Source organism: Saccopteryx leptura, chromosome 4 (genome assembly GCF_036850995.1).
Source record: "Saccopteryx leptura isolate mSacLep1 chromosome 4, mSacLep1_pri_phased_curated, whole genome shotgun sequence".
NCBI classification, from domain to species: Eukaryota; Metazoa; Chordata; class Mammalia; order Chiroptera; family Emballonuridae; genus Saccopteryx; species Saccopteryx leptura.
The window spans coordinates 50083596-50110230 of record NC_089506.1 but is presented as its reverse complement, the minus strand read 5'-3'; the positions used below and the strand labels follow the sequence as shown (position 1 = coordinate 50110230).

General features: G+C 46.0%; 1 protein-coding gene across 1 annotated transcript in view; it reads right to left on the bottom strand.

Annotated features, from left to right (window-relative positions):
* Positions 1–22231, bottom strand: part of SLC15A1 (solute carrier family 15 member 1) — a 55231-nt gene extending 33000 nt beyond the window's left edge. Inside the window, exons 1-5 of the mRNA XM_066380652.1 lie at positions 21987–22231; positions 5190–5206; positions 4709–4790; positions 4466–4607; positions 2781–2900 (exon numbers count right to left, since the gene is read on the bottom strand). Of these exons, the coding sequence (XP_066236749.1) occupies positions 2781–2900; positions 4466–4607; positions 4709–4790; positions 5190–5206; positions 21987–21990 (365 nt within the window). The 5' untranslated portion in view covers positions 21991–22231. The remainder of the gene's footprint in view (positions 1–2780; positions 2901–4465; positions 4608–4708; positions 4791–5189; positions 5207–21986) is intronic.
* Between the last annotated feature and the right edge of the window lie 4404 nt (positions 22232–26635).

Sequence of the window (26635 nt, the reverse complement as noted above, 5' to 3'; positions counted from 1 at the left end):
TCATCCGGCTTGAGTGCGGGGTTTCTGGCCTGAGTGTGGGATCATAGACATGAGCCCAAGGTTGCTGGCTTGAGCCCAAGGTCGCTGGTTTGAGCAAGAGGTCACTCACTGTGCTGTAGCCCCCCAGTCAAGGCACATATGAAAGAGCAATCATTGAACAACTAAGGAGACTAAGGAGCTGCAACAAAGAACTGATGCTCCTCATCTCTTTCCTGTCTGTCTGTCCCTAGCTGTCCCTCTCTCTGTCTTTCTCTTTGTTTCTGTCACAAAAAAGAATAGGTAAGTGAAATGTTTGTCTGTTATAATCTTAATAGACTCATAACAGTCATTAAAAGACATCAGAAAACATGATTTAATTGTAAAGCAGAATATCAGGTTGTTTAGCATGATTTTAACTTGTTTACAGAAGACTGGAAAGAAGTAGAGCAAAATACTTATTACTATAATCCTTTTCAATATTAAAAAAGATTATTTATAATAACTAGAAGGGATTAAGGGTTTTTATTTTTATTCACTTTTGCATTTTCTTTTCTTTTAGCGTGCACGAGAGAGAGAGAAGAGAAGAGAAGAGAAGAGAAGAGAAGAGAAGAGAAGAGAAGAGAAGAGAAGAGAAGAGAGACAGGAAGGGAGAGAGATGAGAAGCATCAACTCCTAGTTGTGGCACCTTAGTTGTTCATTGATTGCTTCTCATATTTGCCTTGACCAGGACATTCCAGCCGAGCCAGTGACCCCTTGTTCAAGCCAGTGGCCTCGGGCTTCAAGCCAGTGACCTTTGGGCTCAAGCCAATGACCATGGGGTCATGTCTGTGATCCCATGCTCAAGCCAGTGACCCTGCACTTAAGCCAGTGAGCCTGTGCTCAAGCTGGTGAGCCCGTGCTCAAGTCGATGACCTCAGGGTTTCGAACCTGGGTCCTCGCATCCCAGGTCAACAGTCTATCCACTGCACCACCACTTGGTCAGGCTCACTTCTGCATTTTCCAAGTTATATTTGTTTCACTTTCTGAATTGAAAAAAAAAAAATCACTCAGGATTTACCAACCCTCATTTTGTTGTTTTGTTGAATTACAGTATGTACTACAATTTTAGGTTTTATGAGTGTTTTTTCTATATTTCCTTGGTTACTAAGGTTGCTTTAAAATGCTAAAAGATATTTTTTGAAACAGATAAAGTCAAGGAAGACACTGCACATAGAAAAAATTCTTTTTAAAAATCATGCTCATCTTCCTGGATTAGCTGATTGAAGCACCTCTTTCATCATTTGCTACTTAATACAACTTCAGTGCTGTGTCATTCTAAGCATTTTAAAAGACAACAAAAACATGGCCAGTTGAATATAATACACCATGCACTCTTGTGAGAATTGCAGGTATGCTCTAATACTAACTCCAGATATAAAACAAGTAGCTAAGCTTTCTTCAGCACTTATCACTTGTCAGGCAATGTTCCCGTTGTTCTATCTGGACTAACATACATACAACAACCCTACACGAGGTAGGTGCTATCACAAATGAGGAGATCTAGGCATGGTGGTTAAGACACTTGCTTAAGATCACACAACTGCCTGACCAGGTGGTGGCGCAGTGGATAGAGTGTCGGATTGGGATGCGGAAGGACACAGGTTCGAGACCCCGAGGTCGCCAGCTTGAGCGCGGGCTCATCTGGCTTGAGCAAAGAGCTCACCAGCTTAGACCCAAGGTTGCTGGCTCCAGCAGGGGGTTACTCAGTCTGCTGAAGGCCCACGGTCAAGGCACATGTGAGAAAGCAATCAATGAACAACTAAGAAGTTGCAACGCGCAACGAGAAACTGATGATTGATGCTTCTCATCTCTCTCCGTTCCTGTCTGTCTGTCCCTGTCTATCTCTGCCTCTGTAAAAAAAAAAAAAAAAAAAAAAAAAAGATCACACAACTAGTAAGGGGCATAGCCAGAATTTGAACCCATCTAATCTGGCTCCAAAGTCTGGGTTCTTAATTGATACTGCAGATTAGAAAACCAAGGCATGGAGAAGATAAATCGCCCCAGGCTGACAGCTACTTTGTGGGAGGGCTGGGAATCAGATCCCGGAAGTCTGAGCTGCCAGACAGAGCTAATAACCACTTCCCTCAATCAATGCAGTGCTCTGTGGGCATCAAGGGACCTTGTCTGGACAGCAATCTGACAAAAGAACCTGAAACTCAGGAACTGCAGATAGGAATTTGAATGTCATTGTATTTCCCCAACCAATAAGATGGTTTACAAGGAACTGAAGTACAAGAACAGTAAACAAAATAAATCTTTGTCACTTCTCCACTAGACCAGACTATAATAAGGGGAAATTAATCTCACAGAGGAGCATGTGTTGATAGGACTTTCCATCAAGGACTCAGAACAGAGGGCTCGAAACGGAGTTCCTGGAAACTCAGCACAAGTACAGGACAGGACAGAAAACCACAGGCAGAGTCTTGAGGAGCCCTGGAGCAAGTCACGGATCAAGGTCGGTAGGAGTGATGTCCCCCTAGGGAAGATCAAGACGAACCCACGTACCCTGTGCACTGACCACACACCATGTGAGATGCCCCTCAGACTGCAAGCCTTCAAGTTAGCCATTACTCCAGACAACAGTTAGGATGGTGACATACTGAAGACCTAACTCTTAATCAGTAAACGGCTTTCTCTATACTGCTGATGAGGGAGAAAAAGCCTTCTTACACTTAAGGTGAAGTTCAAGAAAAAAGACGAAAACTCAGAGCACTAAATAATAACGGGGGGGGGGGGTAGGGCAGCGGTTAACATAGACTTACACGTGTGTGGAAAGGCTGTCAGGCGTTCCGTCGTGGTTGAAGTCCGAGAGGTCGTTAATTGAGCTCACTGCAGTGACTGCCTGTCCAATCGTATAGACGATCGAGAGTGACACAATTGTCCTGTGTTTAAAGGGGTTGAAGAAAATCCAAGTTAATGGTACAATCACTTCCTACTCCACCACAGAAAAGACCCCCTGCTTCAAATGTTCAAGAGCCTGGTCATGAATACACCTGTTTCTCTAACGTGAGTAAAACTGGTAACTCTTAGAAAGGCAGCCTGCTGGAGCAGTACTGCCCAACCCACAGCACCAGCACGGAGCAGTTTCGGCTGGAGGAGCCAAGGCCGGGGGCAAGACCCATTCTATGTTTGAATTCTTGAAATCAGTCCTAATATCTCCAGACAATAAGAGAGACTTACTTTGTGCCTGGTAACATCTGGCCAGGAGTGGACCATTGGTTATTTTTGTATTATACTGAATTATTTTGAGATAGTGAATTTTCCTTCTTAAGCTCATTATCATGCCTTTAGCCTAGAAGAGCCTATACAATTATCCTTGTCACCCTTAGGTACCAGGTGATGTGCAAGTGTATGAATTCAGTTTACCCTGTCCCTGAATATTTCCAGATGTCCTGCCACTGTTTATTATTGATTCATTTGCTTATTCATTCAAACAATATTTTTTGGAGTTGCTGTGTGCAAGATACCAATTGCTTGTTTATATGTTTAACTGACTTACCAGGCACCCTGTGTTTGTGTGAAGTGAAAGACTAAGAGTTAAATAATACAAAGTAATAAAGAGCACAAGCTAAGGATACATGATGCAGTGGGTCACAAAATTTAGCCAGGGGTTTCTTGCTTTGAAACACCGGGAAAAGAAACCAAACCCAGTTCTGTTGTTATAATCTAACATACCTAAGGTTAGCAATTTGAGGCAAGGCAATTTTTTCCTACCTATGACTTCTAGAAATAATTTACCACATGGTAGTAGAGTCTCTCTGAGAAGATGACATTTGAGCAGATACCTGTGGGAATGAGCTTGGAAGCTCTGGAGAAAGCATTCCAGGCAGGAAAAAGATTCATTGCGGAGGTCCTGATATAGAAATGAAGCTGGCCTGTACAAGGAGCAGCAAAAATGCCCATTCCACTAGAGTGGGGTGAAAAGGGTGTCTGAGATGAGGTGGGGAGGAAACTACAGGCTGGATCCCTTAGTTCCCGGGTAGTCAACCTTTTTATACCTACCACCCACTTTTGTATCTCAATTAGTAGTAAAATTTTCTAACCACCCACAGGTTCCACAGTAATGGTGATTTATAAAGTAGGGAAGTAACTTTACTTTATAAAATTTATAAAGCAGAGTTACAGCAAGTTAAAGTATATAATAATGATTACTTACCAACTACTTTATGTCAGATTTTCGCTAAGTTTGGCAGAATAAATCTTTATAAAACAACTTACTATAGTTAAATCTATCTTTTTATTTATACTTTGGTTGCTCTGCTACTGCCCACCATGAAAGCTGGAACGCCCACTAGTGGGCGGTAGGGACCAGGTTGACTACCACTGGCATGTTCTCCTAAGAATTTTATGGTCCTGATTCTTTGCTCCCAGAGTCCACCATCTCAAATCACAAAGCTAATGATTACTTTTTGGCTTGCCTGTAAACAGGAGGGTTGTCACTACTCACTTGAACTTTCCCAGCCAGGAGTCAGCAATGAGAGCGCCGAGAATTGGTGTCAGGTAGCAGAGGGCAACGAATGTGTGGTAGATGGCGGTGGCCAGGTTACCATCCCAGCCAAAGAACCTTGTGAAGTAGAGAATCAGGAGCGCTTCCCACAGCGGGCAGGGGAGGAGGAGGAGACACACAGTTAGACCTGGCTGAGATCACTTCCACCCTTCATGCAAGGTGCGGAGTGTCGAAAATAGTTACCTTTCATGCCATAGTAGGAAAATCTTTCGCAGAACTCATTGATCACGATGAAGAAGATGCTCAGGGGATAACCAAAAAGACTCTGAGAGACAAACAAATAAAACAGTCTAGGGATAAAATATGTTCCTCAGGCCCCTACTCACAAATGAGGGCTAATGGCATGAAAAGTAGCCTGTGACTAAATAGTAACTTGTCAGTGACTATGCAGAGGTGGAATCAGGAATTTAAAAATTTTGTATTCCCTTACACTCTACAAAGAGACAGCAATGCAGAGAAGCCTCTGGTTGCACTGGTAGTCTGAGAAGGGCTATGCAAAGCATTTTCTACAGAGAAGGAAAATCACATAGAAATTTAGGATTGTCTTCTCATTCATGCTAGATGCATGACACCCATTTGTTATGTGAATGGGACATAGCTGTGAACATTTAGGAGCAGAACACTGTAAGATGAAGCTACATGGAAAAGAAAAAAGGATACTCACCTTTGATTTGGATGTCCCTGAAAGAAAAACAAAATTGCCACTATTAAAGTCAAGTACTTAAAATACCTTTTTTTTTTTTTTTTTGGCTGAGTCTAAACTCAGACCCTCTGACTTTTCCCAGCAGTCACAGGTGTGGTCTGGATACTCAGCCCTCTCCAGGATCCCACCCGAGGCGAGGCCAGGCCTCCTGTCCAGAGTGGAGCCTGGCAGCTGCATTTATTTTCCTTTTCTTTTCTTTTCTTTTTTATTTTTATTCAGTGAGAGGACAGGAGACAGAGAGACAGAGTCCCACATGTGCCCCAACCAGGATCCATCCAGCAAGCCCACTAAGGGGCGCGATGCTCGCCCATCTGGGGCACTGCCCTATTGCTTGGCAACTGAGCTCTTCTTAGCACCTGAGGTTGAGGCCATGGTTCCACCTCAGCACCTGGGGCCATTCTCAGCACCCGGGGCCAACTTGCTCCAACAGAGCCATGGCTGCAGGAGGGGAAGAGAGAGAGAGAAGCAAGAGGGGGTGGTGGAGAAGCAGATAGGTACTTCTCCTTTGTGCCCTGACTGAGAGTCAAACCTGAGAAATCCACATGCTGGGCTGATGGTGTAGCACTGAGCCAATGGGCCAGGGCCTGCATTTCCTTTTAATTAGCTCTAGGCCATTCTCATGTGGGGCCAGAACACAGAACCAGAGGCCCAGAGAATTGTGCCTTAACCATTTCCTCCTTAAAACACTTCAAAGGCTGCCTACTGCCCATAGGATAATATGTAAACTTTTAGCACTTCTTTACCATACAAGGTCAGCAGATGTGGTAAGGATTAAACCATGGAAATATAAAATGCTTAAGGTTACCTAAAACCACCATTCCTGTTTCCTGGACCCACCTTCCTCCCAGCCCCTACCCCATTCACAGAGGGCTCCCATGATACCCAACCATTTGTTCACTGAACACCTTGTGCACCCACCCAAAGTCCTCAAGGCATAAGATAGCACATCCTCTGCCAGGGATGCTCCTCTTATGCTGTCCTTCCCTTCATAAAGCCTTCTCTGACCTCTTGTGTTACCACAATGCAGTAACAGCTTATATTTGGGTCTCCACTTCAGTAGAAGAATCATGTGTTACCCATCTCCACATTTTCCCAACACCTACCAGGGCAGGGCCTATTGTTAGAAGTGCAAAAAGACAAAGGGTGAGAATCCAAACAAGCTGGTACAAACCAAGTGCCACTGACTATCTTCTAAACTTAACGCCCTTTATCCATGCTGCTCAGTCCCCGCTCTTCTGTCTCCCCTAAACGTCGTCAGGGGTTGATCCATAGCCTTGTCTCAAGTCCTAATGTCTCCTGGTGCTACTTCCTATACCAACACATTGCTCAGCACTTATCAGTGTCTGTTATATGTTACATCTTAGAGTTCTCTGTTGTTAGGGGTCCCCTGTGCCAACAGAATTTCTCTCAGCAGAGGCGGTGCTTATGTTGAGCCTTAAGTCTGAACTAGGATTTCAACTGTCACAGGAGTAATTTGTTACAATTACATCTGTTCTTGGTATCCTGATAGTGAATCTAATGAGCATACTGGAATGGTCCGATGTTTCTAGCATCATTCATAGGTTACTTGGATTTAACTACGGATCTGAGTAAAACAGTTTAGACTCAGACTTGCCATGGAGCTAGTTTAGTCAGTACCGGGCACATAGTAATCACTGAATCAATGCTGGTCCTATTGTTATTGTAAGCCCACCAGTGCTTTTATCTTTCCTTTGGCTAAGGGATTTAATAAAGTAAATGTATATGATAAATTTCTATGATTACTGACTTGGGTGGAACAACAACAAAAAAATGAGAAAGACAGTCTATTACTTTCTATTACTTAATGACACCACTCTATTAAGGTGAATATTTCTTACTATCTAACAAAGCACATTCCATATTTGAACTACTTTTGGATGGGAACCTTAACTTTAACGGTTTGTTACTTAGAAATGAAGAACTCCCTCAGCACCACAAGGGGTGTAAAGAGTGTGTTTCTAGGACTTGAACTTGGAAAGAGAAGGAATTAGGCATTTTGCTGAAGTCTAAGAGAGAGAAAAGTGTTCCTATCATTACCAAGAATGGAACTGAGGAAATACGTTAAGTGTAGCATGATGTGGTAGAGATGATATTCCTGAAGTTGGATGGTGCAGTAGGCAGAACAGTGGTGTCCCAAAGATGTCCATGGTCTAATCCCTGGAACCTGTGGCCATGTCGCCTTCATGGCAAAGGGACTTTGGAGCTGTGGTTCAGTTAAACCTTGAGATGGGGGTTCATCATGGATTATTTGGGTGGCCCCCAGGCAATGCCAAAGGTCCTTAGAAGAGTCAAAGGAGGAGATAGGAGGAAGAAAGCAGAGGCTGGGGTGATGACAATCACTGGAAGGCCACCATGAGACAAGGAATATGGTGGCCTCTAGGAGTTAAAGAGACAAGGAAATGGATTCTCTCCTGGAGCCTCCAGAAGGAAGACACCCCTGCTGACGCCTTGATCTTAGCTCAGCGACACCACCTTGGTTTCTAGCCTCCAGAACTGTGAGATAATACATTTTTGTCATTTTAATCCACTAAGTTTGTGCTCATTTGTTACAGCAACAATAGAAAACAACACATAGGTTTGCCTCAAGCTTTGTAAACATAGGTTTCTATCACTATTTCCATAAAACCAAGACTCAAACTTCCTAGCAGTTTTGTCAGCAGAATGCCCTTTTAATGAAAAATTTTTTCTCCTAAGCTACATTTTCAACCTGGCACCTATCTTTTCGATATGATTTGGCAGAATTTGTATGTTCTCTGTTACCGTCTGCAGGTTACAAACTCTTCTATCCATCTCTAATGTGGGGATGCTGCCTTCTGGGGTTGCTGCAAAGCAGGAGTAGTCTGAAAATGGTTTCATAAACCAGGATTCAAGTGATATAAGTTCATCGTTGTTTTTTAGGCTATACACATGCCTCACAAAGTAGGTCACATGAGACCCCAGGCAATGTAGTGGCCTCTGCTAGAATACACTTAGCCTCACCCTTAGCCTAAGTGGTTTCTGAGTTAAGGTGAGAACTATGGGGGAAAGACATGGGCATTGGAAATGGGGAGGCTGAACTGCAGGTTGGAGACAGTCTTCCTAGCCACATGGCTTTGTTCAAAGCACTTAACCACTGGACGTCCATTTTTTTTTTTAATTTAGAGAGCCTAACACCTTCTTTGCAAGCTGATTAATCAGACGGAGTCTACATTAATAAAATGAGGTTTGTTATTAATGGCATCCCATGAAAAAAGCTCGGTAGTATAAATGGGTGTTTGGGATGAATTGACTTAAATGGAAACATGGACAAGAACTTTCCATGGAGAGACTTGGCAGGGCTGAGAAGGCTCTCAAAGAAAGATGCAGTCCCCTCCAGGGTTGCTCACATTGACCAAAAGCAGGAGGTCCTTATGATGTCACCCTGGGAACTTCGGGCTCGGAGATTAGGACAGAGAAACGTCAGTCTTCTCAGATACAAGCCACAGTGGCAAGCACTGCTCTTCAATCAAGCTGCTTTTCCAATAGCAGCACTATAGTGTGTAACATGTGGGTAGCTGTAGGGGTTTAAGGCTCACTTTCAGTTCCACAGGGCAGTGGCTCTCAAAGTGGGGTCTCTGGACCAGCAACAGCAGCACCGGGGAACTCACCAGAAACGCAAACTCTCAGCGACCCCCAGACTGACCACATTAGAAACCGTGAGGATGGGACCTGGCTCCCTGCTGGTGGTCAAGCCCACCAGGTGATGCTGGGAGGACTCACTGCTCTTGATCGACACTACGAAGCAGAAAGAAAAGGGCCTGGCGAGAAGGTGTGCCTGCCACATGGCGACTCCCGTCCCTGAGATTGGCTCCCCTGACGTGATTCTGGCCTCTGCCATTCCTTCCTGCTTTGTGAGGCTCCGTCCTTGTCTTACTTCCCGGTCCCCTGCACTCCCCACCAGGCTGAGCTTCCCTAGAGGGTGCACTTCAGGACTGCTCCCAAACCTAGCTGACCCTGCTGCCTGTAAGGTCAGACCGGCAATCTGCAGAGCAGTCAAACCCTCGGGGTCTGACTTCCAGCTCCCCCGCCATCCGCGGACTGCGGTACCGCTGTCTGCACGCCAGGCTCCTTGTCTCTTCATAGCTCCCTGTGCTGTCAGGGCAGCTAGAACCTCCCCTCCCCCCTCAGTTTCCCAAATGCTCTCTCCTCCCCTTAGTCTCCTGAGCCTCTTTCCAACTGCCCCTGACAGAGCAAGTCGTTCTGGTTTTTGAAAAATGATCATCAGAGCTTCACATGTCATTTTTTTCTTTTTTTGAGGAAATCGTGTGTACCCCTTCAAAAAGAGCCTACCAGGATAGGCACGAGGTGTGACTGTGGTTGGCCCGGGGGGAGGCGATTGGGGACGGCAGGGGAAGGGGCTTGAGTGCCTTGTGTTGCACCCTGGGTTTGATTTTTTTTTTCCCCCCAAAATTGATCAACTTTGATCAAGAAGTGAAAAGTGCTTTTCTTTCCTTAAATGAGTGACTCCATAACAGCAGTCAAATGAACTTTAGAACAAGTTCGGTGCCTATAACCCAGTCCCTTGTTCCGAGAGCGGGGCTCCTGAGGCTGTTTCTTGCCTGACTTGATGAGTTTTTTCCCCCTTCACTTAAACGTTTTGCCACATTTCCCACTCTCAGGGTCCCTGCTAGTCTATACGCACTTTTTTAAATTTTTTTATTTTTTATTTTTTATTCATTTTAGAGAGGAAAGGGAGAGACAGAGGAGAGACAGAAGGGGGGGAAGAGCTGGAAGCATCAACTCCCATATGTGCCTTGACCAGGCAAGCCCAGGATTTCGAACCGGTGACCTCAGCATTTTCAGGTCAACGCTTTATCCACTGCGCCACCACAGGTCAGGCTATATGCACTTTTTTTATGCATTAGAATATTGTGATCTTTCCGGCCAGATGCCTGAGGAGGTGTGGCTCGATCAGTGGACAGTGGCCGGGCTCCAATAAGGAAAGGTCTCCCGGGGGGGATGCACTGCTTGGCGATGGAGCATGCGCTGCAGGCTGTCCCCCAGCGCCCTCTGGAGGCAGCCTTCCAGCAGAGTACCCTGCCCATCCATCCATCAATTGTTTTAATAGAAATGGCCCCTTTCCACACCACCTTCTTCCCCACAAAGAGAGAATCTATTTCTCCCTTGATACATCAACCAGCAGCCACATAAACGGAGAATACACTGCTGTATGGCCTTCAGGATCCACTGGCATCAAGCCCCTGGTTGTCTTGTCTGCACCACTGCTGAAAGCAAATGACTGATCAGTCCTTTGAGACTGTCAGCTACACCCAGTGATGGGATTCAGCCGGTTTGCACTGGTTCGGCAGAACCAATGCCTAATTTTTTGAGTTCAGTGAACCGGTTGTTAAAATGGCACTTGTAATCAGGGTCCTCTCTAAGGTGGGTGCCTGGGCAGCCGCCCAATGTGTTAATCCTTAAAGATTAACATTCCTTACTCTTTTTTTTTTTTCCCTTACTCTTTTTTAACATTCGTCTGTGCAACCTTGTATTCTAAGCGGCCGTAGTAATGTTCATTCTGTCCATAGGAGAAAAAAATTTGATGGAACTAAGCTTGTAATATTTATTTATTAATTTCATAAAACTCACTATACTTTGATGAAATATTACATTTTAACTCCCTTGTGTTTGTTACTTCAGTAAACAAACATATAATGTAAAGAGGAAAAGTGCCAAACAACCAGTGGGTGACAACTTGTAACGTTTTTTGTCAGGTGTTATTTAATACTTTTTCATTAATATTTTAAAACTTTCTTATAACCTAATCTAGTTTTGTGTACCTCATTTATTGTTCTTATTTAAGTATTAAATGTATGAAATAATAAACTACTTTTCAGTCTATCGGTTTTTTATACTTAAAACAGTCATTAGGGCGGAGAATTGGTTGTTAAATTATTTGAATCCCACCACTGGCTACACCCAATAACAAGAAGCTACTTGAGAAATATGGGGAACTCAGAGCTAATGGGACAGTATGAGTTTTATTAAGGGACTTTGGCATGAGCTGCGGCAGGGAGTGACTCAGTGCTGGAGCACCTGCAGCCATGCTTGTCCTCACGCAGGCCATGCAGGCAAAGGCGTGAGCCCCGCTGATGAGAAACGGGGCTTTGTGTGAGCCCCCTGAGAAGACAGACACAGAACAGAAAAGCACGTGGCTACATTCTGGCACAGGCTCCTCAGCATGGGTGTCACACAGCACGCACTGCCGTTGTCAGCCTGTTGTTTCCGTGTTGCTCAAACACTAGTCACCACAGGAGCAGGCACTTTAGGCTAGTCTTCCTTTGCCATATAAGAAACTGTCTCACTGTGTCTTAGCCATCCATCAGCCAGGCCTCGTCCTGGCCTAGTGCTGTGCATGTCTGTCAGCCACACCTTTGCCTTTCTCTAAAGACGTCATCCCTCAGGTTGGGGATCCACCAATCAGGACTGACGGAGGCAGCTCTTAGTCAGCACATAGGTTTGCTGGGGCTGCCATAACAATGCACCACAAATCCAGTGGCCGAAAACAATGGGTATTTGTTGACACACAGTTCTGGAGGCTGCCAATCCAAGATCAGGGTGTGGGCAGGGCTGGTTCCTTCTGGGGGCTGTGAGGGAGGACCCAGTCCAGGACTCCTCCCTAACTTCTGGTGGCTCACTGGTGATCTTGGACGTTCTTTGACTTGTAGGAGCATCGCCCTGACCTCTACCCTCACCTTCATGGGGTCTTCTCCTTGTGTGCACATCTGTGTCCTAATGTTTCCTTTTTATAAGGACATCACACAGACTGGAGTAGGGGCCCACCTCTCCAGTACGACCTCATCTGAACTGATTATATCTACGATGACCTTATTTCCAAACAGGGTCCCATTCTGAGGTACTCGGGGTTAGGACTTCAGCACATGAATTTGGGGGCTGAAGGGTGTCCAGGGTGTACACAATTCAACCCATAATAGTCAGAGAGCATTTCTAGTGCAGCATCTATTGCCGTAGGTTACTCTCTTATCTTTCAAAAAGCTTTCTACACTGGACTGTCTAAAATAATAGGTGAAAGAGGCCCATAATAACTGCTTCGGATGGTTTTATAAGTAAGCTGACTTTTATCATTGTTTCCATAACTACAGATGTGCATCACTGACCACCATTTCTGTTCTCTTTCAAAAAGACACAATCTCTATGGGCTTCAAGATCAACCGGCTTTGGACATGCTCAGAGGCTGTGTATTCCTCAATTGCAGGGAAACGGCAGCCAGGCCAGAGGGAGCTACAGAGTTCCTGTGTAATAAACTGTCAGCAAAACAGAAGGATCCAGGGACAGGCTTAAGCTCTGCCTCAGGTGTAGGCAGGGAACAGTTACTCTGGTGAAATGAATTTACTGGGTGGTAGGAAGGCAGTCCTAGCTCTCCAAGTTATGATCTACACCTGGACATTCTTTTATTCTTGAAGAACATCCTTTATTTTGAACTTCGAGTTAGGCTTGCTTTACATGCTATGGCTGATGAGGGTGAATATATAAATATATTCTCAGGTAAAAGAGAAAACAGACATCCTCAAAACAGGCTCCAAGAGGAATGAAAAGAACAGAACAGAAAGGGAAGCAGCCCTGGCTGGGTAGCTCAGCTGGTTTGAGCATGTTCTGATACACCAAGGGGGTGGTCAGGGCACACACAAGAATCAACCAACGAATGCATAAATAAGTGGAACAACAAAGCAGTGTTTCTCTCTCTCTCTCTCTCTCTCTTTATTTCTCTCTCTCTAAAGTCAATTAATAAAAAAAGGGGGGGGAGTAGCTATCAGCCTTCTGAATCACACCCTCCCACCAAGCAGACTGCACACACCCAAAAGGCAACCCTACCAAGTATATTAGCATCAGCCCCATAACACTGTTTATTGTTATCAGGAGATAACAATGCTAAAGACACAAGAGTGTCACTAAATCAAGAGCAACCAACCTCCTGGCCCTTTGAGTGGAGGGGTTTGTTTTGGAGGCCATTAAATTAGAGACCCTAAATATTAGAGACAAAAGTTTTTTACTCTTAAATGTTAAACCTTGCAAGAAGTTTGCTTTATGATCAAGATAAGTGTGAAGGTAGGCTACAAAGCTATGTACCAAATGCACATTCCTCCCAGTTGATATTTAGATTGCACATTCCTCATTCCTATCAAGAGATCATCTATAAGCAATATCTAGAGGTGCCTGACCTGTGGCGGTGCAGTGGATAGAGTGATGACCTGGAATGCTGAGGTTGCCGGTTCAAAGCCCCAAGCTCGCTTTGTCAAGGCACATAAGGGAAGCAGCTACAATTTGATGCTTCCCACTCCTTCTCCACCACTGCCTCCCGCCCTCCCTCCCTCTCGCTCTCTGTCCCCCCCCAAAAAAAAATCAATAAATAAGAACCAAAAAACAACAACAAAAAAGAAATTTCTAGAAGTAGAATGCTGGTAAAATATTTGCATATGCTAAATTTTGTTAGATATTACCCAATGACTCTCCATAGAAGGGTTAGGGGACTCATTTTTTCCAGTCTTGTAATTTTAAAATGAGCATGCATAAAACAACCAGCTATAAAGCAAAGTTTAAACATTATTCATAGCTAAATGTTGCCTGGAAACTTTATCTACAGATCCATAATACAGTATCAACAGAGTACGAACATGATTTCTAGAATTAATTTGAGGTAATTTGAGCCTATGACATCACTGTGAGCATTTCTGATTCTCCTAATATTATACATGGAGGTATTTGCTACATACTAATTCTATTATTAAATGGATTATTATATAGAATCAATGAGAACTATGACCAGAAAGTCCATTTGTCTTGCTGGAGGAAGATACCAGTTACCAAATCTAGCACCTAAGTTGAGGATGCAGCCACAGTTATCTTTATACACTAAGAATATTTTCTAACTGAAGTTATGTATAAGTGACCTATATATTTCAAAGAGAACATTTTCTATTACCATGTATATTGGGTTGAATAATGTATACTCCCAAAACTTAATTCCTTCTCAGAATCTCAGAATGTGACATTATTTGAAATGGGGTCATTGCAGACATAATGAGTTAAAATGAGGTCATACTGGAGTAGAGTGGGTCTTTAATCCAATATGACTGGTGTCCTTATAGGAAGACAGCCATGTGAAGACAGACAGGCACAGAGGAGAGACAAGGTAAAGACACACAGACAGGGACAAGGCGGCCAGGTGCCCATCGAGGCAGAGATCACAGGGATGTATTCCATGGCCAAGAAATGCCAAGGGTTGATGGCCACACAGAAGCTAAGAGGAAGGCATGGTGGAACACACCCTTCCCTATAGCTTTTAGAGACAACATGGCCCAGCTGACACCTGGATTTTGGACATCCAACCTTCAGAACTATGACAAAATACATTTCTATTGTTTAAACCAGGGGTCCCCAAACTTTTTACACAGGGGGACAGTTCACTGTTCCTCAGACTGTTGGAGGGCCGGACTATAAAAAAGAAACTATGAACAAATCCCTATGCACACTGCACATATCTTATTTTAAAGTAAAAAAACAAAACGGGAACAAATACAATATTTAAAATAAAGAACAAGTAAATTTAAATCAACAAACTGACCAGTATTTCAATGGGAACTATGTTCCTCTCACTGACCACCAATGAAAGAGGTGCCCCTTCCAGAAGTGCGGCGGGGGCCGGACAAATGACTTCAGAGGGCCGCATGTGGCCCACGGGTGTATTTTGGGAACCCTTGGTTTAAACCACCCAATTTGTGGTACTTTTCTTATAGCAGCCACAGGAAATACACCATGAGAGCTTATGTGTTTTGACTAAATGGGAAAAAGGTTTCTTCCTTCAAGAACATCTTGAATATACCTCCTGATATGTCTTAATAGAATTTATTTTTATTTTCTCATTTTTTTTAGCACGTGCAAGAGAGCATGGGACAGACAGGAAGGGAGAGAGATGAGAAGCATCAACTCATAGTTTTGGCACCTTAGTTGTTCATTGATTGCTTTGTCATATGTGCCTTGTTGGGGGAGGGGCTTCAGTTGAGCCAGTGACCCCTTGCTCAAGCCAGCCACCTTGGGCTTCAATCCAGCAGCATTTGGGCTGAAGCTAGAGACCATGGGGTCATGTCTATGATTCCACACTCAAGTCAGAGACCCCGTGCTCAAGATAGTGAGCCCACGCTTAAGCCACAACCTCAGAGTTTCAAGCCTGAGTCCTCAGTCCCAGGCTAAAACTCTATCTGTTGTGCCACTGCCTGGTCAGGCTGTCATAATAGATTGTATAACAACATCTTGGCACTTGAGGCAGATTGTAGACATTTACAATGCTCAGTATTAGAGCTTTCAATGAGTGGTCTTATGTGAGTACATTTTGTGAATTCTCCAGTCTTAAGTCTGACTTTTAACTTTTAATTTTTTTATTTAATTGATTGATTTTAGAGAGAGAGAGGAAGGGGAAAAGGAAAGGAGGGGAAGAGAGAAGAAGAGAGAGAGAGAGAGAGAGAGAGAGAGAGATCAGTTTCTTGTTCCACTTATTTATGCATTCACTGGGTTGATTCTCTTATGCGCCCTGATGGGGATTGAACCAGCAACGCTGGAGTGTCAGGATGATGCTCTAACCAGCTGAGCTGACTGGCCAAGGCAAGTCTGATTCTTAAACCATGTTTTCGTTTGGGGATGTGCTCAGTTTCACAAGCCCCACACAATAACTGATGACTCTAAACACAACCAGTGAAAAGCTCCTTTCAGCAGCCCAGAGGCCTTGGCTGGTTTCCCATCTGAAAGAACTACATCCTCCTCCTTTTTTAGGAGCATCTGTGAAGAGCCTTTCCCTTCCCCTTGACTGTGGTGATTTCCAACTGCTGAGACTGTCCTCAGCTCTGGACCTCCTGTGGATTGTAGCTGCACTTGTCCCCAGCCTTGGCAGCGAGCAGAAGCATGGCCTGGCCCGTCTGACACAGCCCCATTCAACCCACGAGATGACCCTGTGGCCAGTCTCCTCAGTGATATATTAATATTTCTGGCCTCCGAAACCAAGGGCCGAAGTTACAAGGCAGGGATTCTCTGGCTCTTGTGCTGCAACCCTAGTCTGTGAGTCAGCGTTCTCAGTCATCTGCTGATAACGCTGCTCTCTTCTTTCCTCATCCTCTGGAGGAGCAGGGACTGCTCCTCAGTTCCCACCCATGTTTTTATTTCCTTATCAGCGCACGTGGGATGCCTACCCACTTTCTCTCCTCCCAGGGGTGAGATCAAGGTGCAGTTGTTGCCCTGGCCAGATGGCTCCGTGGTAGAGTGTCAGTCCGGCATGTGGAAGTCCAGGGTTCGATTTCCAGTCAGGGCACACAGGAGAAGTGACCATCTGCTTCTCTACCCCTCCCACTCTCCCTTCTCTCTCTCTCTCCCTCCCTCCTGCAGCCATGACTTGAATGGTTCGAGCAAGTTGGCTCAGGCACTGAGGATGGCTTCATGGCCTCACCTCAAGTGCTAAAATAGCTCAGTAGCCTAGCAACGAAGCAGTGACCCCAGATGGGCAGAGCATCGCCTGGTAGAGGGCTTGCCGGGTGGATCCTGGTGGGAGCACATGCATGTGGGAGTCTGTCTTTCTGCCACCCCACCTCTCATTTAATAATAATAATAATAATAGTAATAATAATAATAATGACGCAGTTGTGTCCTAGAGCTACCCTGAGAGAAACACAGCTGGCTATGTAGTCCCGGCCCCACCCACTGTCCCTCTCATGAGTGTACTTTCCTGGCAGCTCAACTAGCCCACTGGTCTGTTCTCTGCTCTTCAGTAACTCAAATAACAGCAGGAAAATGATTAATTAAAAGGAAAAAAGCAAGTAAACCAAAAATGGAATAACTCCACTCAGGACATTTTGCAGAGGTGTGAAGGACAATGTAAAAATTTAGCACTAAAATAGCAAATCCTCCAACTTTGATTAGCTGCTGCTTTCGCTGGTTTTATGCTACTTCATTCATCTCAACAATAACTCAGAGTGGAAAAATGTTGATGGGCTTGTGTTCCTCCTGCCCCTGAGGGTATGTGTTTCTACAAGGCAGGACTATTTCACACCTTCTCATGGTAAGTAAGTATCTGCATAAGTATTTAAGGAATGGAGGCCTGCCCCCTGCTAGGCCCCATGGCTCATCAATTCTCTTCTTTCCTACTGTGTGCTTACCCTCTGCAAGCTAGTTTCCAAATTCTAGCTACCAATGTAACCAAAGCTTGATCATCATAGACAAGCCAGGGGCCAGACTGCGCTACATCTTGTAGGTACGATCTTATTTGGGGGCACAGAGGCAATATTTGGACATAGTGAGGGTCAACGAAAAGAGCTTATCATTTAGAGCAGTGATTCTCATAGTGTGGTCCTGGGACCAGCAGTAGTAGCAACAGCAGCACCTGGGAACTTGTGTAAACACTCACCCTCGCGCCCTGCCCTTGACCTACTAAAGCAGATACTCTAGCAGTAGGGACTGGTGACCTGTCAGAATAGGCCCTCACACAGGTGATCTTGATGCACACTGAAGTGCGAAAACCACTGACTTAGAGTCATGTCAGCATGGAAGAACCATTGTCAGTTCTCTCTTCTTGCTGTCTGGGAGGAAGAAGTTTCTTCCAGGGGTCAACGCCCAAGGCCACCTTTGGTATGGAGCAATCTCGGCTCCCAGCTGTACCCGCCCAGCCTGGAGCAGGCATGCCAGCTTCCCTGGGACTTCAGCATTGTTCTTTGGTTTACCTGAGAGCCTCTAGAAAGAGGAGAGAATGCGGAAGGACTTATAAATGGCCAGGTTTGATAGAGCTTTTAAGGCCAGTCCATCATTTTATGTTCAGGCAGGAGGCAGACTTGCAAAATTCACCAAAATCCCATACAAAGCCAGCAAGGGACTAAGAGTTGGGGGGTGGGAGGGCAAGGGGCAGGAACATAATAAAGGGTCCTTCGTTAAGTGAGTGAATTTCTCAGATCAGCCTGGTTTACAGAACTTGAATTCTCCACACACTAATTTTCAAAGGCAAATGTGTAGCAAATGACAGAGCAGGCTCTATGGTTTTTATCACAAAGTAACTTGTGATAGCAACAACTTTTAATGTAGAGGGCTGCTAACCACTGGGTGAAGGAATGGGGGTGGGATGACTGAAGAGAGATAGAATATTCGAAATCTTCAGCCAAAGCAGCCCCACAAAGTCCTCAGAGGTTGCTCTCCAGTCACTTGAGAGATTCCCAGCCATTCTGAGACCTAACTACACAAGCAAGCTCTTGGGAAACCCTCTCTGATTCGCACACCAATACTTTAAAGCAGGGGTAGTCAACCTTTTTATACCTACTGCTCACTTTTGTATCTCTGTTAGTAGTAAAATTTTCTAACCGCCCACCAGTTCCACAGTAATGGTGATTTATAAAGTAGGGAAGTAACTTTACTTTATAAAATTTATAAAGCAGAGTTACAGCAAGTTAAAGCATAGAATAATAATTACCTACCAAGTACTTTATGTCAGATTTTCGCTAATTTTGGCAGAATAAATCTTTATAAAACAACTTACTGTAGTTAAATCTATCTTTTTATTTATACTTTGGCTGCTCCGCTATAGCCCACCATGAAAGCTGGAACGCCCACTCGTGGGCAGTAGGGACCAGGTTGACTACCACTGCTTTAAAGCAAGGATCGGCACACTCTGGCTCATGGGCCAAATCCGACTTACCACCTATTTTTCTACAGCTCACAAGCTAAGAGTGGTTTCTACATTTTTAAATGACAAAAAGACTATTTTTAAAGGCTATTTTGTGACACTTGAAAACTATATAAAATTCAAATTTCTGTGCCCATAAATAAAGTTTCATTAGAACATAGCTCCGTCCATTTGTTTTCGTATTTTGAATTACAAGGGTGGAGTAGTTGCCACAGAGACTGGATGGTCCCCAAGGTGATTATCTGACCCTTTACAAGAAAGGTTTGTGGCCTCTTCTTTTTTTTTTTTTTTTTTTTTTGTATTTTTCTGAAGCTGGAAACGGGGAGAGACAGTCAGACAGACTCCCGCATGCCCCCAACCGGGATCCACCCGGCATGCCCACCAGGGGGCGACGTTCTGCCCACCAGGGGGCGATGCTCTGCCCCTCTGGGGCATCGCTCTGTTGTGACCAGAGCCACTCTAGCGTCTGGGGCAGAGGCCAAGGAGCCATCCCCAGCGCCCGGGCCATCTTTGCTCCAATGGAGCCTCGGCTGCGGGAGGGGAAGAGAGAGACAGAGAGGAAGGAGAGGGGGAGGGGTGGAGAAGCAGATGGGCACTTCTCCTGTGTGCCCTGGCCGGGAATCGAACCCAGGGCTTCTGCACGCCAGGCCGATGCTCTACCACTGAGCCAACCAGCCAGAGCCTGTGGCCTCTTCTTAAAAGCAAAGGGTTGGTTGGCAGTTAAAGATTCTAATGGATACTGTGACCAGGTTTAACTATGCGTCCTCACCCTCAAAGCAACTTTCTATCCAGTTTATTCTTGCGGGTTCCTGTTGCTTACGTTACCAAATCCAAATAATTCCTTACTGGTACAGTACTGACTCTCATCGCCTCCCTCACTTTCCTATTTGGTCATAACTTCTGTCCCTCCACTCCCACAGAGAGTGAAAGACCCAGGTGTGAAAATGCATTCCTATGATACATGAGACAAAATCAGCTCAGAGCAAACATTTTCCTGTGACCGTTTCCCCACTCCCTTCCCTCCCTCTGCGTTCCCCAACCGTTCCCAGTGTTTCCCCTCAGTCACCAGGGGATCTGAATCTTGGCCACAGGCAGATTTAACAGTGGGTGCACAGTGCAGGTGCCCGGGACCCCGACTTCTGAAGGGCCCAGCAAAACCCCAACTTGACACTTTTTTCTAATGACACCAAGTTTGGTTTCATATGTGCAATTTTAACATTAATAGTATATAATATTGTTTATTTATTTAAAAATATGGTTAACATGTATTTTTATTTTCCCTCTCTTTTTTTAAGGGGCCCAATATTTTCTTCTGTGTCCCAGTCTTCTACTGACCTTAATCTGCCTCTGTACTTGGCATAATCTAAGCACCAAAGATCTGTTCTTAAGAAGGGGAAGTTACTGCTAGTTCTTTACTAAATACATTTGCTAATTATTTGTTTAATTTACTAAATCTAGTTATTGAAAATTTAAGACTTGAATAAACATAGAACTGGTGTTGACATATAAACTTTTTTAATTTTTTTTTAAATTTTTTTATTTTTTTATTTTACTTATTCATTTTTAGAGAGGAGAGAGAGAGGGAGAGAGAGGAGAGAGAGACAGAGAGAGAAGGGGAAGAGCTGGAAGTATCAACTCCCATATGTGCCTTGACCAGGCAAGCCTAGGGTTTCGAACCGGCGACCTCAGCATTTCCAGGTCGACGCTTTATCCACTGCGCCACCACAGGTCAGGCGACATATAAACTTTTTGTTGCTACTCACATGCTATGCCAATCTCAGTTGCAAACACCCCCCCCCCAGGCCCTGGCTGGCTGGCTCAGTGGTAGAGGGTCGGCCTGGTGTGTGCAAGTCTTGGGTTTGAATTCCAGTCAGGGCACACAGGAGAAGCACCCATCTGCTTCTCCATCCCTCCCCCTCTCCTTTCTATCTCTCTCTTCCACTTCCACAGCCAAGGCTCCATTGGAGCAAAGTTGGCCCAGGGTTCTGAGGATGGCTCCATGGCCTCTGCCTCATGCGCTAGAATGGCTCTGGTTGCAAAGGAGCAAGGGCCCCAGATGGGCAGAGCATTGCCCCCTGGTGGGCGTGCGGGGTGGATCCCAGTCCAGCACATGCCGGAGTCTCTTTGCCTCCCTGCTTCTCACTTCAGAAAAAAACACCCCCCTCAAACCCACTAATGCCCATTTTACAATTTGGAAAGTTAATTCACTGGGGACTACCTTCAACGGCTGACTGTGCTCATTCACCAGTAATCAGGTCTCCTGATTGGAGCTTTTTTTGGGGAAATTGTATCTCAGCACAGATGCTACTCAGGTATTTGCCATCTGAAGACCAAAGCAAACATTCAGAGCACTTCTCAGAAAAGTTAACTGGACTGAGGAGCGCATGGTGTTTGAGGCGGGATCCAGAACTCCAGCCGAGGAGTCGGTCGGCCTGGGAAGCGCCCACTGCTGGCAGCCTGCACCTGAGAGAGAGGCTGGAGCCCCTTTGGGAACAGCACAGTCAGCCACAACTGGAAGTCCCAGGTGTGAAGGCTCCATACTGCCACTTCATAACCATGACACGGCACGGGACAATGAGACAGACCGTCCGAGTGCTGCACACCAGGTCTCTCTCCGGCCCTGCCATCCAGCGCGCTCTCAGCCCACAGGGTGGAAACCCAGAACAGGATTCCCAACAGGTACGGGCCGGTCAAGGTTATTACGTTCATTCTTGCAACTTCTGAGTCTAGGCGCCTCACGGCCCTTCGCCTCCGCACCCCGGGAGCGAGGACATCACCTGTCAGGGCGATCCGCGCGCGATCACCTCCCCGGAGCCCGCGAGCGTCAGCTCCACTGACCCGGCTCGCGGCGACGTGCCCCTGCCGCGCCTCCCTGAGCCTCCCCGCGGTGCCAGCCCTCCGGGCTCCGCGCGCAGGTCCGCGAGCCGCCGGCGACCGCGGGGACCAGGTTTGCAGCCCGGCCAGACCCCTTACGACCCCTCTGTAGCGCCCCGACCGCGCGCCCCTGCTCCCCAAGGACCCCGCCCCGGCCGCCCCCGCGAGCTTCTTACCCATGGTGGCGGCTCCAGGGGGTTCCTGCGACTAGCAAACGAGGAGCTCAGCCGGGAAGACTTTTTTAAAGGTGTTCCTCCTACGACTTTGTTTCCAAACTCTGCCCAGCCACCTGTGCTGCCGGAGGTGTGCGGGCGGGGCCGCCGGGCCCCACCCTCGGAGGCGGCAGAGAGCAGGGAGCAGAGGTTAGTGCCCCTTGAGCCCAGCACAGAAACCACCCGTCGGTGTCCAGCCCCGGGACTCCTCTGCTCCGCCTCAGGCCCATGGCGGAGGTCCAGAGGTCCGAGGGCAGGTGGCACCGGGAGACCTGGGCCAGGGACGCCCCAACGTGAGCGCTTATCTGAGTCACCTGGAGCGTGTCTTCAAACGCAGGTTCCCTGCCTCACTCAGTATTTGCTGACTCGGTAGGTTGTGGATGCGGCCCAAGAACTTGCCTTTCTAGGAAGTCATAGGGTGATGTTGCTGCTGCTCCAGGGACCCCACTTAGGAAAGCACTGCCCTGAGAACACGCTGCTGCCCCGGGAAGCAAAGGCGGGAGGGGCACCGATCGGTTCCCTGTGTGCGCGCGTGTGGGCCTGGAAGTACAGCTTCACCTGGAGTGTGAACCCAGGAAAGCATTTCTGAAGGTTCTACCTACCCTTTAAAAATGACAAAAATAAAAAATAATATAGCGATTATCTCCACATCATTTTTCTGTTTCCTTGCCTGACTTGAGAGACTTGTGCTCTGCAAACGCTGATAGGAACATTAAAAATGGAAATAATGACTTTCTTTCGCCTTAAGAAAACCGTGGTAAGATAGACATAACGTAAAAGTTACCACCTTGACTGTTAAATGTACATTAACTGCCATTAAGTACATTCACATTCTTATGCAACCATCACCACCAACCATTTCCAGAACTTTTTCATATTTTCAAATAAACTATTAAACACTACCCATTAAATACTAACTCTCCGCTCCCTCTGGCTGTCACCCTTCTACTGTCTGTTTATATGAATTTGACTACTCTAGAAACCTCATATCCTGCAGTCAAAAGGTATTTGTCTCTGTGTCCGGCTTCTTTCACTCATGTCTTCAAAATCCATCCATGTTGTAGCATGTCAGATTTTCCTTCCCTTCTAAGGGTGAATGATATTCCGTTATAGGCACATATCACATTTTCTGTGTATCCATCTGCCTCCGTTAACTTTTGAGTCTTAACAATTCCCCCAGCTTGACTTGAATTCTGTGGTGTGGAAGGAGAAACCCAGGCAGCTCCTCCACACAGGTACTTAGACCTGCCCCCCTCAGGCTTTCTTCCCGAGCACCGGGAGGGGAAATCTGTTCCTGTTGTGGCTTAACTGATACAAGCAGGGCAGCAGCTGATGTAACCTGAAGGCATGGGGCTACAAGTAGAAACGTTACATCAAGTAGAAAAATGCAGCGTTGACTGAAGGAAAGAACACTTGCATGCTTCATGGTTGTGTCCTGCCATCAGATAAGCCAGGGGTAGAAAGGTAAAGCTTGTGATGATTTTTGTGTTGGTTTTTTTTTGATAGAAGTTTTCTGTACAGGGTGGTATTTCTGTTGTCAAGTTCATGAAGCTTGGCATCCAGGTTCTTGTTCTAGACCCTGTTAACCCCCAAGATAAAAGGCCTTTCAAGAGTGAGAGACAACAAGCATTTATTTGAGATAAAAGAATAGCTATGGGGAAGCACTGATTCAGGCAGAAGCCCAAATAATGTTCTGATTAGGAGACCAAGGTAATGGGTATTTCAGAAAAGGAAGGGGAACAATTATATCAATAGAAGGAAGGCGTTTTTATCGGTGCAGATGAGCTCACATAACACTGCTAATTCCAAACAATGTTTTAACTTTCAGTCCACTAGTCAAAACAGTTGCTTTCTTGTTATCTTTGCAAACAGTCCAAAGGTTATATTGCCCTGTTTTGACATTCCAAAGGTTTGAGGCATAAGATGCTCAAGGCAGTTCCTCTGGGATGGCAGCTCCAGCTCCATTTTAAAGCTGCTCCTTTTATCCAGGGTGGGGCAAAAGTAGATTTACAGTTGTGAGTCTGTGAAACACAGAGTTTATTGTTGTATTATTATCTATTAATTATTTTAATATTTTCCTTATGAACCTGGGAACTTGTGACAAAAGAAATTCTCAGGCCTCGTCCCAGATTTGAATCCGAAACTCTCCGGTGGGGTGCAGCCCACTTTTCAGTAGTCATGAGGCAGATGCTATTTCTTCCACGTGTTTAAATAAATCCTGCCTTCAGCTACTATTTATCACTTTCAAGGGCAAAGTACTGTGCTGGTGACAGGCGCTGGACAAACAGCCCTGCACTCCCAGGGCTGTGGTCTTTGTTATCCTTTAGCATTACAAGAAGGAGCAAGTTACTCAAGACAGACAGAGGGGCAAAAATTAAGAACAAAAACTTGGGGGGGGGTATAGAAACAAGCTCTGCTGATCCTGAGTACATCAGCCAATCCCTAGAAGCCACTAGAATTCCCGGGATGGCCCTGGCCGGTTAGCTCAGCGGTAGAGCGTCGGCCTGGCATGCGGGGGACCCGGGTTCGATTCCCGGCCAGGGCACATAGGAGAAGCGCCCATTTGCTTCTCCACCCCCACCCCCTCCTTCCTCTCTGTCTCTCTCTTCCCCTCCCACAGCCAAGGCTCCATTGGAGCAAAGATGGCCCGGGCGCTGGGGATGGCTCCTTGGCCTCTGCCCCAGGCGCTAGAGTGGCTCTGGTCGCGGCACAGCGACGCCCCGGAGGGGCAGAGCATCGCCCCCTGGTGGGCAGAGCGTCGCCCCCTGGTGGGCGTGCCGGGTGGATCCCGGTCGGGCGCATGCGGGAGTCTGTCTGACTGTCTCTCCCCGTTTCCAGCTTCAGAAAAATACAAAAAAAAAAAAAAAAAAAAAAAAAAAAAAAAAGAATTCCCGGGATGGTCTGGACTTGAAGGCCAGGTGTCTCTCACCAGATGTTCCTTTGTATGTGGGGTAGGTAGGGGAATAACCTGGATTTGGGCGCTCCCCCCTCCTCCACCCTGTCTCAAGAGAGCGCAACACTGTGTCAGCCTCTTCCGCTCAGCCCTCTATGTGTTGACCTCCCAAGGCTGCCATAACAGATCACCACCTTGGTGGCTTAACATAACCAACATTTATTCTCTCACAATCTAGAGGTCGGAGGTCTGAAATCAAGATGCTGACAGTGTATTCCTGCTGGAGTTTCCAGGAGAAGATCCTTCCCTGCCTCTTGCAGCTTCTGGTGGCTCCAGGTGTCCTTGGCTTGTGGCTACATCACTCCAATCTCTGTCTCTGTCTTCATTTCCTTTCTTCCTCTGTCTCTCTTAAGGGCACTTGGCATTAGATTTAGGTCCCACCTTAATCCAAGAGGATCTCATTTCAAGACCCTTAATTCCATCTGCAAAGACACTTTTTCCAAATAAGGTCATATTCACAAGTCCCAGGTGGACATATCTGGGGCAGTGGTGGGGTGGGGCACTATTGAACCCACTACACATCCCCAAAATGCCCCACGTGTGGAACTTGAATGTGCAGAATCGGCAAGCTGGTCCTGGATACACAGAACTATCGTTTGGCCTCAGTGGACTAACCCCATGGAAACTACCGGGGGAGACACTTCTCCCCCAGTTAGTGGTAACGATGAGATCAGCACAAAATGCTTGCACTAAGACTCATGCAAACCTAGAGCTTTCATTAGTTTCTTATACTGAAGCAATGATACAAAGGTTTTATAGTAGTTTATTTCAATAAGAATGCCTCTGGAAAGGTGGCTTGTGAACTTTTTGGAGTAACAGAGTATCATTTTTTTCCAACTCTGTCCTTCAGATTTCTTGGCTGTAAAGACCTTTTAGTTTGGTCTCAGAGGAAAAATTGAGTGGAAATTTTTTCTATAAAGCAACTAGAATCGCAATGTAGATGCTGACGGTTAATGGGAGGAGGTTAGAAATAGACAACAACAACAAAAAGGTGGGTTCCACTGCTATCTGTTTGAGAAAAGAGAGAGATTCTGCAAAATGGTCTGGGATGGGGGAAGGAAGAATTTGAGGTCTGAAGACATACTAAAGGACATTTGGAAAACAGATTCCAGGAGAAGAGAAGCAGCAACTAGCTCAAGTTGATTCAAAGATCCTTGCTTGGTTTCGCAACCCATAGCATCTCCGCTGGACCCGAGTGCTGGACACGTGGCTGCTGAGATCTACTCTACTAAAGCACCATGTTGGGCAACGTGAGGAGCACATACAACTATATAGAGGATTTCTTCTTCTTTAAAATGCCTCTCTTTAGAAGATTCCAAAATGACTTCAGCTCTATATTTACATCTGGCTAAACTGTTTCTTAAAGCAAGGGAATGACATACCACCGTTCAGGGAGTGGTGCTGTGGCTGTGAGGAAACAGCCTGGAGAGGGGTGGGGAGGAGGGGAGGAGCACGGGAGAGGCCAGCTTTCAGCAACATCCTCCGGCAGGTTCGGGAGGTGGACTCGCAATGTTTGTTTATTAACTAGATTTAAGAAAAACCAAAGACAACAGCACAGAATGTTTCCTGAGCATATTCCATTGGTCAGGAAGTGGGACACTCACATGACGTCAAGAGCCTCATAATCAACTCGAGAAAGTTGCTGGCTAATGGCATTGCT